Source organism: Nomascus leucogenys, chromosome 8 (genome assembly GCF_006542625.1).
Source record: "Nomascus leucogenys isolate Asia chromosome 8, Asia_NLE_v1, whole genome shotgun sequence".
In the NCBI taxonomy this organism is placed as follows: Eukaryota; Metazoa; Chordata; class Mammalia; order Primates; family Hylobatidae; genus Nomascus; species Nomascus leucogenys.
The window spans coordinates 98,798,622-98,811,938 of NC_044388.1; the positions used below are offsets into that span (position 1 = coordinate 98,798,622).

The following is a 13,317-nucleotide window of genomic DNA, read 5'->3' on the forward strand; positions in this document are numbered from 1 at the left end:
AAGCATAGATAAGCAAGCTGGAAACTTGCATAGGTAAATGCCAGCAGCTATGCCGGACACCAGGTACATCCAACATGGCAATTCCCTCTTCCCTTTTCCTTGTTGCCATATGTGTGGGTGTCATGGCGCCAGCCAGGTGAAGGCTCCATTTGCATAATACAAGATAAAGTGGGACGGTCCGTTTCTTCACAGGCTATGTAAATGGCACACCTGGTCAAATCAATCCTGAGTCCTATGTAAATCAAACAGTGACTCCTCAAGCCCCTCTATAAAATCGATCACAACTTGCCCCAAACCTGGAAATCCACTTGGACACCCCCTTCCTCTGCATGAGGAAGCTCTCTTTCTCTCTCTCTCTTCTTTCTTATGCCTATTAAACTTTCCACTCTTAAACCCACTCCACGTGTGTGTGTGTCCGTGTCTTTGTTCTCCTTAGTGTGAGACAATAAACGTCCAGTATTTCCCCAGACAATGAAACCTCTTCAATATAACTACCATAGAATTCAGCAATCTCATTTCTGGGTATATATCCAAATGAATTTAAATCAGTTTTTCAAAGAGATATCTGCACCTCATGTTCATTGCAATATTATTCACAGTAGCCAAGATATAGGATCAACCTAAGTATCTATCAACAGATGAAGGGATAAAGAAAATGAGGTGGCTAGGCACATTGACTCACATCTGTAATCTCCCCACTTTAGGAAACCAAGACCAGAGGATTGCTTGAGGCCAGGAGTTTGTGACTAGCCTGGGCCACATAGCAAGACACCATCTCTACAAAAAAGTTTTTCTGTAATTAGCTAGATGTGGTGGCACATGCCTGTAGGTCTAGCTACTTGAGAGGTTGAGGTGGGAAGATTGCTTGAGCCCAGGAGTTCAAGGCTGCAGTGAGTTATGATTGCACCACTGCACTCCAGCATGGGCAACAGGGTGAGGAGAGAGAGAGAGAGAGAGAGAGAAAGATAGAGAGAGGAAGGAAGGGAGAGAAAGAAAAGAAAAGAGAGAAAGAAAGAGAGAGAGAGAGAAAGGAAGAAAGAAAGAAGAAAGAAAGAAGAAAGAAAGAAAGAAAGAAAGAAAGAAAGAAAGAAAGAAAGAAAGAAAGAAAGAAAGAAAGAAAGAAGAGAGGGAAAGAGGGAAGGGAGAAAGGGAGAAATAGAGAGAAGGAAATTTTGCTATTCCATGTGTGTGTGTGTGTGTGTATGTGTGTGTAATATTATTCAACCATAAAAAAGAAGGAAATCCTGACATTTGCAACAACATGGATGAACTTGTAAGACATTATGCTAAGTGCAATAAACCAGATACAGAAGACAAATACCTTATAATCTCACTTATCTGTAAAATCTTAAAAAGTTGAACTTATAAAAGCAGAGAGCACAGTGGTGGATGCCAGGGACTGGGGGTGGAGGAAAGGGGGAGATGTTGGTCAAAGGTTACAAACTTTCAGTTATAAAATGAATAAGTTCTGGTGATCTGAAGTAAAGCATGGCAAATATAGTTAATAATATCATATGGTTTACTTGTTTATTAAAAGAGTAGATCACAAGTGTCCTCACCAAACACACACATACACTATGTGTGGTGATGGATGTGTTAATTAATTTGATTGTGGCAATCATTTCACAATGCATGCATATATCAAATCATCAATTGTATACCTTGAGTGTACACCGTTTTTATTTGCCAATTATAATGTAAACTTAAAATAAAATCCTAACCACCCCTATCCCACCAACTAAATGGATGCCCAGGTAGCCAACGGGACTCCAGAAAAACCTTAAAACGGAGTTCCTGGCCATGTCAGGATGGTAGGTTAGACAGACTTCACTATATACCCTCTCTTTTATGATGTAGACAAAACAACTGATCGGCATCATTGTTAAAATAGACATCATAACGTGAACAGAACAGACTCTTTGTGGCAATAAGATAACAAATTATAAATGGGACCTACAGCCATGCCAGGCAAGGTTTAAGTTACACATTCCTGCATTTAAAGAATAAACTGAGTTCTAACTGCCACAAGGCTTTTCTCTTTCTCTAGCAACTAACCCAACCTTGGCCTCAAGATAAGCAATATTACAACAATTTGCAGCTCCACAGATGCTGACTAACAACCCCAGCCCTTGTTCCACCAGCCATAACTACAGCTTTGATTGGACAAGAGACTGATTTTAGTAAATTTCTCCTGATAAAAAGATCACGGACCATGAACTGGTTCTGTCCAGTTTACAGAGACTGCACTTATGTGCTTTCTTTTCCTGAAAAGATCTTTTGATTTATAGGCCCTAATTGTAATACATTTAAATGTTAAGTCTCCATCCCAAAGTGAACGTGAGTCAGTCATATGTTACATACATGTTGGTTCAATACTCATGTGTCAGGACTGTCTTCTGGAATATTCATAGCTCTTTCTGTAACCTGTTGAATATGTGTTTAGCCAACCTGTTCAGCATAAAGCTCCTATCTCAACTCTTCCTCCTTCAAAGTGCCTATCTCTGGGTTTGGCTGGAGGCATGCCTCCCGGCCTCTGGATGGCCACCTTGCAAGCTGTAACCTCATAAAAATTAAGTCTCCCCTCCTCTTCCAAATGTATAATCTTTTAAGTTAACAATACCTTAATACAGTTAGGAGAGGGAAAAAAAAGAAATAAAGTGAGGTTCTTGAAACGTAAGATGTAATCAGAAATCAGTAAGTGACAGGAATTGACAATATGTAAAAGGCAGGGCATTTGGGGACTCTGATATATGGATTCTATGTGCTTACATGAATCAAGAAGAGTAGGAGATATGAAGCTGGTGGCTTTCCCTAGTAGTGATAGCAAGGAATGGGAATCAGATATATGAGCAGCAGACTTGGAGATTGCCTAATACAAGAAAGGTGACCTATGTTTGGGTTCAAAGGTTTTAACACTACCTTTTGTTGGAAAATAGAATCATAAAGTCACCACTACTAAATGAGTAGATGCGTCTAATCCTGAAAGGGTTTGGAAAGAAGGCACCAATGATGTTGGGGTACACTTGGGGTAGTTGTCCTTTGAAAAAATGGAGGCACTGAGGAGGAGGCCAAATTGTTATTTTATAGGTTCCAGGGGGAATTGGACCCAGGTGTAAATGCCAGGTACTCTGTCCTCAGTGCTACTTGGGACATCTTCCAAGCAAGCCCTCAGAGAGCTTGGAAGAGCTGGGAAAAGAAAATTATTGTCCATCTGAGATACCTACATCAAGCTAAGCAGATCTTGATGGTTCAGAGCATAACTTCTGACGGTTCCAAGAGGAGAATGTGGGGCCACTTGCTGGGGGGAGAAGAGAAAACGTGCCATTCCTCTGGATCCTTGGAGACAATTCTGCACAAAGTTAATGAATGGTTGTTTTCTTACTGTCTCCCCTACCAAACACCAGAGACTTAGTGGCACAGTCTCAGAAGATACTCCCATGAGGAAAACAGGGTCTATAACTATCTACAACTTGTGAATGACAGTAAGAATCCAGGGAAGGGAGCATCCCGAATCAAGAAGCACTGGGAGGTTTTCGACAATTAGATACCTTTTTGTATGCAGTTTCTTGGCACAGATTTATCTTCTTTCTGACTAATTATTTCATGGAGCATAAATGAGAGGAATGAATACATAAGGCAAGACATTAATGTCCTTTCCAGGTAAGAAATCAACCTAGAGAGTGCCTGATGAGAAAGTGGAAATACCTGATCTCTGGGAAATAATTAGTCGTTACTGGACATTAAATAAGAGCTAATTTGTGTTCACCCTAAGTGTAGATTATCTGTATTTATACTCTAAAGTCTGATCTTCCTTTACCCTAGTCAACTCCAGAATTACATTCCCCTGACCTCAGGATATGGATTATCAGCCAGAGAGTAGGAAAGCTTGGGAGAGAATTTTCTCATACAAGTACTCTGTCCCCCTCACTCTCTCATTCCCCATGTTTCTTTTCCCTATGACTGTTTACATTCAACTCAGTGTTCTTTAAGTGAGTTTCTTGCTTCCATTGTAAATGATGTGGAAAGAAACATCTTGACTTAAAAGAAAGGCTATTCATCAATTACAAGCTAGGTGAGGTAACTATCTCATTACCTAGATGTGGTTTAGCCACTCATAATCCTTAATCAGAAGATAGCCTGAACTTGATTCAAAGTCTTTATCTGTGGTTCCTGTAATTATCAGCCACAAAGTAGGAAAAGAAAAGTATCAGCCCTTTGCTCCCAATCTCTCTTTCTCCTTCTCTCTCTCTCTCCTTGTATCTGTTCTCTATAGATCTTGCTATGGGTTAAATGTTTATGTCCCCTCAGAAGTCACTTAATCCCTAATGTGATAGTATTTGGAGATGGATATTTGACAGGTAATTTAGGTCATGAGGGTTGGGGCCCTCCTGATGTGATTAATGCCCTTATAAGAAGAGCCTGCTTCCTCCCCTTGCTTTCTGCCATGCAAGACTACAAGGAGATGACAGCCCTCTGAAAACCAAGAAACAAGCCCTCCGCAGACATTGGATCTGTTGGCAACTTGATCCTGGACTTCCCAGCCTCGTGAACTGTGAAAAGTAAATGTTGTTTAAGCCACTTATTCTATGATTTTTTTGTTTGTTTTCTTGAGACCGAGTCTCACTCTGTCACCCAGGCTGGAGTGCAGTGGTGCAATCTCGGCTCACTGCAACCTCTGCCTCCCAGGTTCAAGCAATTCTCTTGCCTCAGCCTCCCTAGTAGCTGGGACTACAGGCATGCACCACCAGTCCCAGCTAATTTTTTGTATTTTTAGTACAGACAGGATCTCACCATGTTGTCCAGCCTGATCTCGACCTCCTAGCCTCAAGTGATCCACCCACCTCAGCCTCCCAAAGTGCTGGGATTACAGGCATGAGCCACCGCATCTGACCTGGCTATGGTAATTTGTTATAGCAACCTGAACTGATTAAGACAGGTATCTACCTCAAAGATCTTTTAAAAAGTGAAAACACACTTTCAGTTCTGATTTTTCCATGCTCAGATAGAAAAATAAGCAACAGAGTAAATGCTCTATTAGTAACTATTCAGTGTAAGAACAACGTGGAAAGATGCATGTTGTAGATGACATAAGAATTATGACATTAATTGACAGTGTTGCTTATCTTTAGGTGAGTACAAGTCCATGGGAATGTCCAACCTAACAAGACTCTCTGAATTTATCCTCTTGGGACTCTCCTCTCGGTCTGAAGACCAGAGGCCACTGTTTGCCCTCTTTCTTATCATATACCTGGTCACTTTGATGGGAAATCTGCTCATCATCTTGGCTATCCACTCCGATCCTCGACTTCAAAACCCTATGTATTTTTTCCTAAGCATCTTGTCCTTTGCTGATATTTGCTACACAACAGTCATAGTCCCGAAGATGCTCATGAACTTCTTATCAGAGAAAAAGACCATTTCCTATGCTGAATGTCTGGCACAGATGTATTTCTTCCTGGTTTTTGGAAACATAGATAGTTATCTCCTGGCAGCTATGGCCATCGACCGCTGTGTAGCCATTTGTAACCCATTCCATTATGTCACTGTTATGAACTGCAGATGCTGTGTGTTGCTACTAGCCTTCCCCATCACTTTCTCCTATTTCCACTCTCTCCTACATGTCCTCCTGGTGAATCGGCTCACCTTTTGTGCATCAAATGTTATCCATCACTTTTTTTGTGATGTCAACCCTGTGCTGAAACTGTCCTGCTCCTCCACCTTTGTCAATGAAATTGTGGCCATGACAGAAGGGTTGGCCTCTGTGATGGCTCCATTTGTCTGTATCATCATCTCTTATCTAAGAATTCTCATCGCCGTTCTCAAGATTCCCTCAGCAGCTGGAAAACACAAAGCCTTCTCCACCTGCAGCTCCCATCTCACCGTGGTGATTCTGTTTTATGGGAGTATTAGCTATGTCTACTTGCAGCCTTTGTCCAGCTATACTGTCAAGGACCGAATAGCAACAATCAACTACACTGTGTTGACATCAATGTTGAACCCATTTATCTACAGTTTAAGAAACAAAGACATGAAATGGGGCTTACAGAAATTGATAAACAAGGTTAAGTCTCAAATGGGTAGGTTTTCTACAAAGACCAATAAAATCTGTGGACCCTGATTACGAGTGTGTGTGTGTGTGTGTGTGTGTGTGTGTGTGTGTGTGTGTGTTAGCACCTGATGCAACGCTTTTCTTGAAAAAACATTTCTTCATCTTCACCATTTGTAGCTTCACCTCGTGGTTTTCCACCCTGTGGTCTCTATCATCCTATGATTGAACAATTAGGATGTCTTGGTATCAATGCTCCAATCACAGACTCACCTCATAATATATCTTAATTCCAGAAAAACACATTCCCTTTACTCTTTGCATGTTTATTTGGAGCCTCTCATATTTCTTTGTGCTTATAAATTCATCCAAGTTTGGTCATTCAATTACCAGAGAATTTTCCTATATACCGATGTAGAAATTTAAATATGTGCAATGATATTATACACACATAGTCACTCTCTTCTATTTAAAGCTGTCAGAAATTTTTTGCAGGTGTGTGTGTATGTATGTGCAAGTCTCACCTGCCCATCAGACTACAGGCTATGGTTCCCGCCTCCACCTTTTTAGAGACAGGGTCGTAACCCCCTGTCACCCAGGTTAGAGTGCAGTGGCACTATCATAGCTCACTGTAACCTCAAACTCCTGGGCTCAAGCAATCCTCCTCCCTCAGCCTCTCAAGTAGCTAGGACTACAGGTGTGTACCACCACCCCTAGATAATTGTTTTAATTTTTTGTACAGACAAGGTCTTGCTATGTTACCCAGGCTGGTCTCAGACTCCTGGCCTCAAGTGATCCTCCTGCTTCAGCCTCTCAAAGCACTGGGATTATAGGCGTGAGCTACCGTGCCCAGCTTTATGGTCCCTTTTTAAAATTATCACAAAAGCTGAATATCCTGGGCTCTGGAGTCATAGATTCTCAACAACTGATACCAATTATCTGATTGACTTTTTTTTTTTTTTTTTTTTTTTTTGAGACAGAGTCTTGCTCTGTCACCCAGGCTGGAGTGCAGTGGTGCTATCTTGGCTCACTGCAACGTCTGCCTCCTGGCGTTCAAGCAATTCTGACCCCTCAGCCTCCCAAGTAGTTGTGATTATAGGCGCCTGCCACCATGCCCAGCTAATTTTTGTATTTTTAGTAAAGATGAGGTTTCACCATGTTGGCCAGGCTGGTCTTGAACTCCTGACCTCAAGGGATCTGCCCCCCTCAGCCTCCCAAAATGCTGGGATTACAGGCGTGAGCCACTACACCCAGCCTGATTAACCGTTAATTAGACAACTATGTCTCTACATGTGTTTGGGTCTCCACTCTTTCTTCTTTTCCTATACCCAAGGGGCATTCATCCCCTGACTCTTCCTGGGGCTTCTTGTCTGTTCGCTCTTCCATCTAGAGATGCATATATTTCTAGGCATCTCTAGGTGGTTAAATAAAACACTGAATTTAAAAATCTCCACCGTCTCCTCTGTCTAGTTTTTTTGCTCGGAATAAAAGAGGTTTATTCCACGTAATCATAAATGTTCCCTATGGTCACTGGAGGCAGAGTCAAAAAATCAATAAATATAAACTACTAGCAAAGGTCTCTTGGGTCAGAGTGCCTGATATAAAGGAGCCTCTCAATATAGTTGGGGAATAAATTACATGACTTAGGAAAGCAGTCAGATGAATTATTTCCCACAATATTTTTTTAAATGCAGCAATTTAATGAGTTTCTCTTTCTTTCCTAGTATTCGTATTTTAGTAGATGGAAATGTCGAAGTCAAACAAATTAATCTCTCATGGTATTTTAGACAAGGAGCAGATGGATTATCTTAAAGTGTAAAATGATAGAATAAGGTTCTGGGGATCTATTACACAGCAGGTGACTACAGTTAATAATAATGTATTGTATATTTCTAACTAGCTAGAAGAATGAATTTTACATGTTCTCACAAGAAATGACATGTATTTGAAGTGATGGATATGTTAGCCTGATTTGGTGATTCCACAATGTATGTATGTATGAAAACATCACGCTATACTCCACAAATATATACAGTTATTATTTGTCAATCAAAAAATAAAATGAAACTTTTTTAAAAGAGTCTTTAAATACCTTTATTTTTGCCCTTGTTAACCCCTAACCAAGGGTAAGGCAGAATCAAAATAAGGATGTACCGTTCGATTTCATTCCTTTTTTACATGTATTGCAAATTAATTTTAACTTCTGTGCCAACTGCAGACTCCTGCATTGCTAATGAGAAAACTTATGTGCCTACCACTGGGCTCAATGAAGAAGGATGAAGATTGAGTATGTCTACAATGGGCATGGGAGCAAGGAGCACCAGTACATATAACAAGTGAATTTTCACAGTCACCGCAGGCCTCAAGGCTTGGACATACTTTCATTCTATAGCATAACTTTTTAAATTTTTGTTTCCATAGGTTTTTGAGGAACAGTTGGTGTTTGGTTACATGAGTAAGTTCTTTAGTGGTGATTTGTGAGATTTTGGTGTACCCATCACCCGAGCAGTATACACTGCACCCTATTTGTAGTCTTTTATCCCGCACCCCCCTCCCACCCTTTCCCTCAAGTCCCCAAAGTCCATTATATCATTCTTATGACTTTACATCCTCATAGCTTAGCTCCTACTTATGAGTGAGAACATAAGATGTTTGGTTTCCATTCCTGAGTTACTTTACATAAAATAATAGTCTTCAGTTCCATCCAGGTTGCTGTGAATGCCATTAATTTGTTCCTTTTTATGGCTAAGTAGTATTCCATCATATATATACATATATATATATATATATCACAAGTTCTTTATCCACTCATTGGATATGAGTGGATAAAGTATTATGGCTGAGAAGTAGTCCATCATATATATATATTATTATTATAATTATAATAATATATTATATATTTTATATATATTATAACATTATATATCTTATATATAATATATAATATCTTATATATGTATTATATATGTATATGATGGACTACTACTCAGCCATAATGGATATATATGACTATATATAGATGTATATAATATGTATATATATATAGATGTGTATATATATAGATGTATATAATATGTATAAGATGTAATGGATATATATGACTATATATAGATGTATATAATATATACATCCACTCAATGAGTGGATATAAACTCAATGAGTGGAAAGAAATCAATGTGCTGCTATAAACATGTGTGTGCAAGTATCTTTTTTTGTATAAATTTACAGATCATTCTATAGTTTAATTTGTATAGTTTAATTTTTTTTCTTTTTGCTTTGCCCAGTTGAAGCCCAATTCTGAGTTTCTCTTATCCCAATTCAATAATTTCTCCATTATCAGGGGAACCAGCCCCAATATTTCAATGTAGGTTCTTTTCTATTTTCCCTAAGTGTCGGCCAGTCTGAGAAATAAAGTGAAAGAGTACAAAAGAGAGAAATTTTAAAGCCGGGTGTCCAGGGCTGACATCCTATGTCGGCAGGTTCCGTGATGCCCCCGAGCCACAAAACCAGCAAGTTTTTTTTTTTTTTTTTTTTTTTTTTTTTTTTTTTTTTTTTGATTGTTCCCATATTTTAGGGTTTTTTTTTTTTTTTTTTTTTTTTTTTATTATACTTTAGGGTTTTAGGGTACATGTGCACAATGTGCAGGTTTGTTACATATGTATCCATGTGCCATGTTGATTTCCTGCACCCATTAACTCGTCATTTAGCATTAGGTGTATCTCCTAATGCTGTCCCTCCCCCCTCCCCCCACCCCACAACAGTCCCCGGAGTGTGATGTTCCCCTTCCTGTGTCCATGAGTTCTCATTGTTCAATTCCCACCTATGAGTGAGAACATGCGGTGTTTGAAAACCAGCAAGTTTTTATTATGGATTTCAAAAGGGGAGGGGTGTATGTATAGGGTGTGGGTCACAGAGATCACATGCTTCAAAGGCAATAAAATATCACAAGGCAAATGGGCAGGGCAAGGTCACAAGGCCAGGGCAAAACTAGAATTGCTGATGAAGTCTCATGTCCCACTGTACACGCATTGTCATTGATAAACATCTTAACAGGAAACAGGGTTCAAGAGCAGAGAACCAGTCTGACTAGAATTCGCCAGGCTGGAATTTCCTAATCCTAGCAAGCCTGGGGGCGCTGCAGTAGACCAGGGTGTGTTTCATCTCTATCTACAACTGCATAAGGCAGACACCCCCAGAGCGGCCATTTTAGAGGACTTCCCCTGGGAATGCATTCTTTTTCCCAGGGCTGTTAATTATTAATATTCCTTGCTGGGGAAAGAATTCAGCGATATTTCTCTTACCCGTTTTCGGTAATAAGAGAAATATGACTGTGTCCTGCCCGGCTCCCAGGCAGTCAGACCTAATGGTTATCTCCCTTGTTCCCTGAACATCGCTGTTATCCTGTTCTTTTTTCAAAGTACCCAGATTTCATATTGTTCAAACACACAAGCTTTACAAACAATTTGTACAGTTAACGCAATCATCACAGGGTCCTGAGGCGACATACATCCTCAGCTTACGAAGATGACGGGATTAAGAGATTAAAGTAAAGACAGGCATAGGAAATTATAAGAGTACTACTGATTGGAGAACCGATAAATCTCCATGAAGTCTTCACAATTTGTGTTCAGAGATTGCAGTAAAGACAGGCATAAGAAATTATAAAAGTATTAATTTGGGGAACTAATAAATGTCCATGAAATCTTCACAATTTATGTTCTTCTGCCATGGCTTCAGCAGGTCCCTCCATTCGGGGTCCCTGACTTCCTGCAACACTCCATGACTTCTATTATAATTTAGCCCCATTTATTCATTTCATACCCCTCCTGGTTGTCATTGCTTCGTCCACATTCTTTCTTTAAACTCTAAGGACTTATGCAGCTTACTCCTGATGTCCCTAATATAGGGCAGGGGTTTTTTTAGTGTGGTCTCCTTTGGTTCTCTACTAGAATCTGTTGCTAATATCTGCCCTTGTTCCATCCATTTGTCACCATAGATGATCACTAGGGCTTGCTTTGGGATTGGCAACTGGCTTTCATTACTCCTTATACTCTCTAGTGATGACCCAGTGGAGATACCACCATTTGCCATCATGAAGTGGCTAAATAAAACACTGAATTTAAAAATCTCCATGTAAATATATAGCATATAGTAAATCCCAATATATGCTCAAATCTATTTCTGAACTTTTCATTCTGTTCTACTAACCCAATCATCTCTATTTGTGTCAAACTATAATGTTTGATGGTCACAGTTTTTAAAAATATATACTAAGGTAACTCTTCCTTCTTTGAACCCTACTTTTCAAAAAAGTTATTGACAATTCTCACACATTTATTTCTTCATGTGAAATTCTCAAAAGTGCCAAAGTCTTTTACCTTTTTATCAACTATGTTCACATGTGGTGTCAAACATGAATTAGGCTTGAATTGTGTCCTCAGCTGTAAGGTAAGATAGTTTAGATAGATGGATGGATAGATGGATGATAGATAGATAGACAGACAGACAGACAGACAGACAATAGATTGCCTCAACCACTCTCATGCTGTACATATAGGCATATAACTACATAAATATATGGTAAAGTTGTACATGGAAATTGTTTTAATTGCTGTATATGTTTTCCAAAAACCTACTGGGGTTCTGATTGAAAATGTATATAATTTGTATTTTGGTTTGGATAAAACTGACATTTTCATGATATTAAATCTTCCCATCCAAGAAATTCTATATCTTTCCATATGCTCAGATCCAGATTTAAGGACCAATCACTCTTGATTTTCAGATTCAGAGCATGCACTATAAATATTTAACCAGAAGATAACTTCTCTTTCATCTCTAGGTTGTTTCTAGGGCACAATTTCTGTTTCAGTCAGCCCTAAGTTCCTGGATATCTCCAAAATCTCACCTTAAACTTAATGATTAGTTTCCTATAAAAGTTATTTTCATTCTTATTATCTACCCATTTCTATACTTTGATTCTTCCTACAAACTGGACATACTCTGTAGTCACCTAGCATTTGTTTGACTTCCTCAAACGACAGGGAACTCACAACACAATGGGGTAACCTATCCAACTGTTGGACAGCTTCTGTGTTGATCAGAATCTGCCTTCCTGCTATAATGCCTTCAAATATCTTGGTAACTTTCAATGTATAGAACTTTTCAATGTATAGAAACCACTGATTATTATGTTGTCAAGTTTGTCAAGCTTTTCCCTCTTAAAAAAAATAGCCTCCTATATTAACTTCAGTTCTATTCTATTCTTTAGTTTTAAATATTTTGTAGACAGATATATACTATTTCATCTATATATCTAATTACTCTGATAACATTTATAATCACTAATTTGAAATGCTAAATGCCCATATATACATTTATCTCATTTATTTCTTTGTTTCACTGACATGTGTCTTATTCTGCTTTATGTTGCTATAATAGTATACCCATGACTGGGTAATTTATAAAGAAAAGAAATTTATTTCTTACCATTCTGGGGGCTGGGAAGTCCAAAGTCAAGGAGCCTGCATCTGATGAAGGTCCTCTTGCTGTGCCACCTCATGGTATAAGGTGGAAGGGCAAAAAGCACGAGGGAGAGAGCAAGGAAGCAGATTGTACTCATCCTTTTATCAGAGACCCACTCCTGCAGTAACTGACTCCTGAGATAAAAGCATTGAACCATTCATGAAGACAGAGCCCTCATGACCCAATCACCTCTTAAAGTTCCCACTTCTTAACACTGTTACATTGGGGATTAGGTTTTTAACAAATGAACTTTGTGTGACACATTCAAACTATAGCAATATGTACATTTGTTCGTATGTTTTTTTTGTTTTGTTTTGTTTTTTTAAAGACAGAGTCTTGGCCGGATGCGGTGGCTCACGCTTGTAATCCCAGCTCTTTGGGAGGCCGAGGCAGGTGGATTACGAGGTCAGGAGATCGAGACCACAGTGAAACCCCGTCTCTACTAAAAATACAAAAAAAAATTAGCCGGGCATGGTGGCGGGCGCCTGTAGTCCCAGCTACTCGGAGAGGCTGAGGCAGGAGAATGGCGTGAACCCGGGAGGCAGAGCTTGCAGTGAGCCGAGATTGCGCCACTGCACTCCAGCCTGGGCGATAGAGCGAGACTCCGTCTCAAAAAAAAAAAAAAAAAAAAAAAAAAAAAAAAAAGAGTCTTGCTCTGTCGCCCAGGCTGGAGTGCAGTGGCGCGATCTCAGCTCACTGCAAGCTCCACCTCCCGGGTTCACGCCATTCTCCTGCCTTTAATTGCT

At 39.5% G+C, this 13,317-nt stretch overlaps 1 protein-coding gene across 1 annotated transcript; it reads left to right on the top strand.

Annotated features, from left to right (window-relative positions):
• The first annotated feature begins 5,055 nt into the window (after positions 1-5,055).
• LOC100588156 (olfactory receptor 1L3) lies at positions 5,056-6,175 on the top strand. Its single transcript, XM_003264100.2, has one exon. The coding sequence runs from the start codon at positions 5,144-5,146 to the stop codon at positions 6,116-6,118; it is 975 nt and encodes a 324-aa protein (XP_003264148.1). The 5' UTR covers positions 5,056-5,143; the 3' UTR covers positions 6,119-6,175.
• The last annotated feature ends 7,142 nt before the right edge of the window (positions 6,176-13,317 follow it).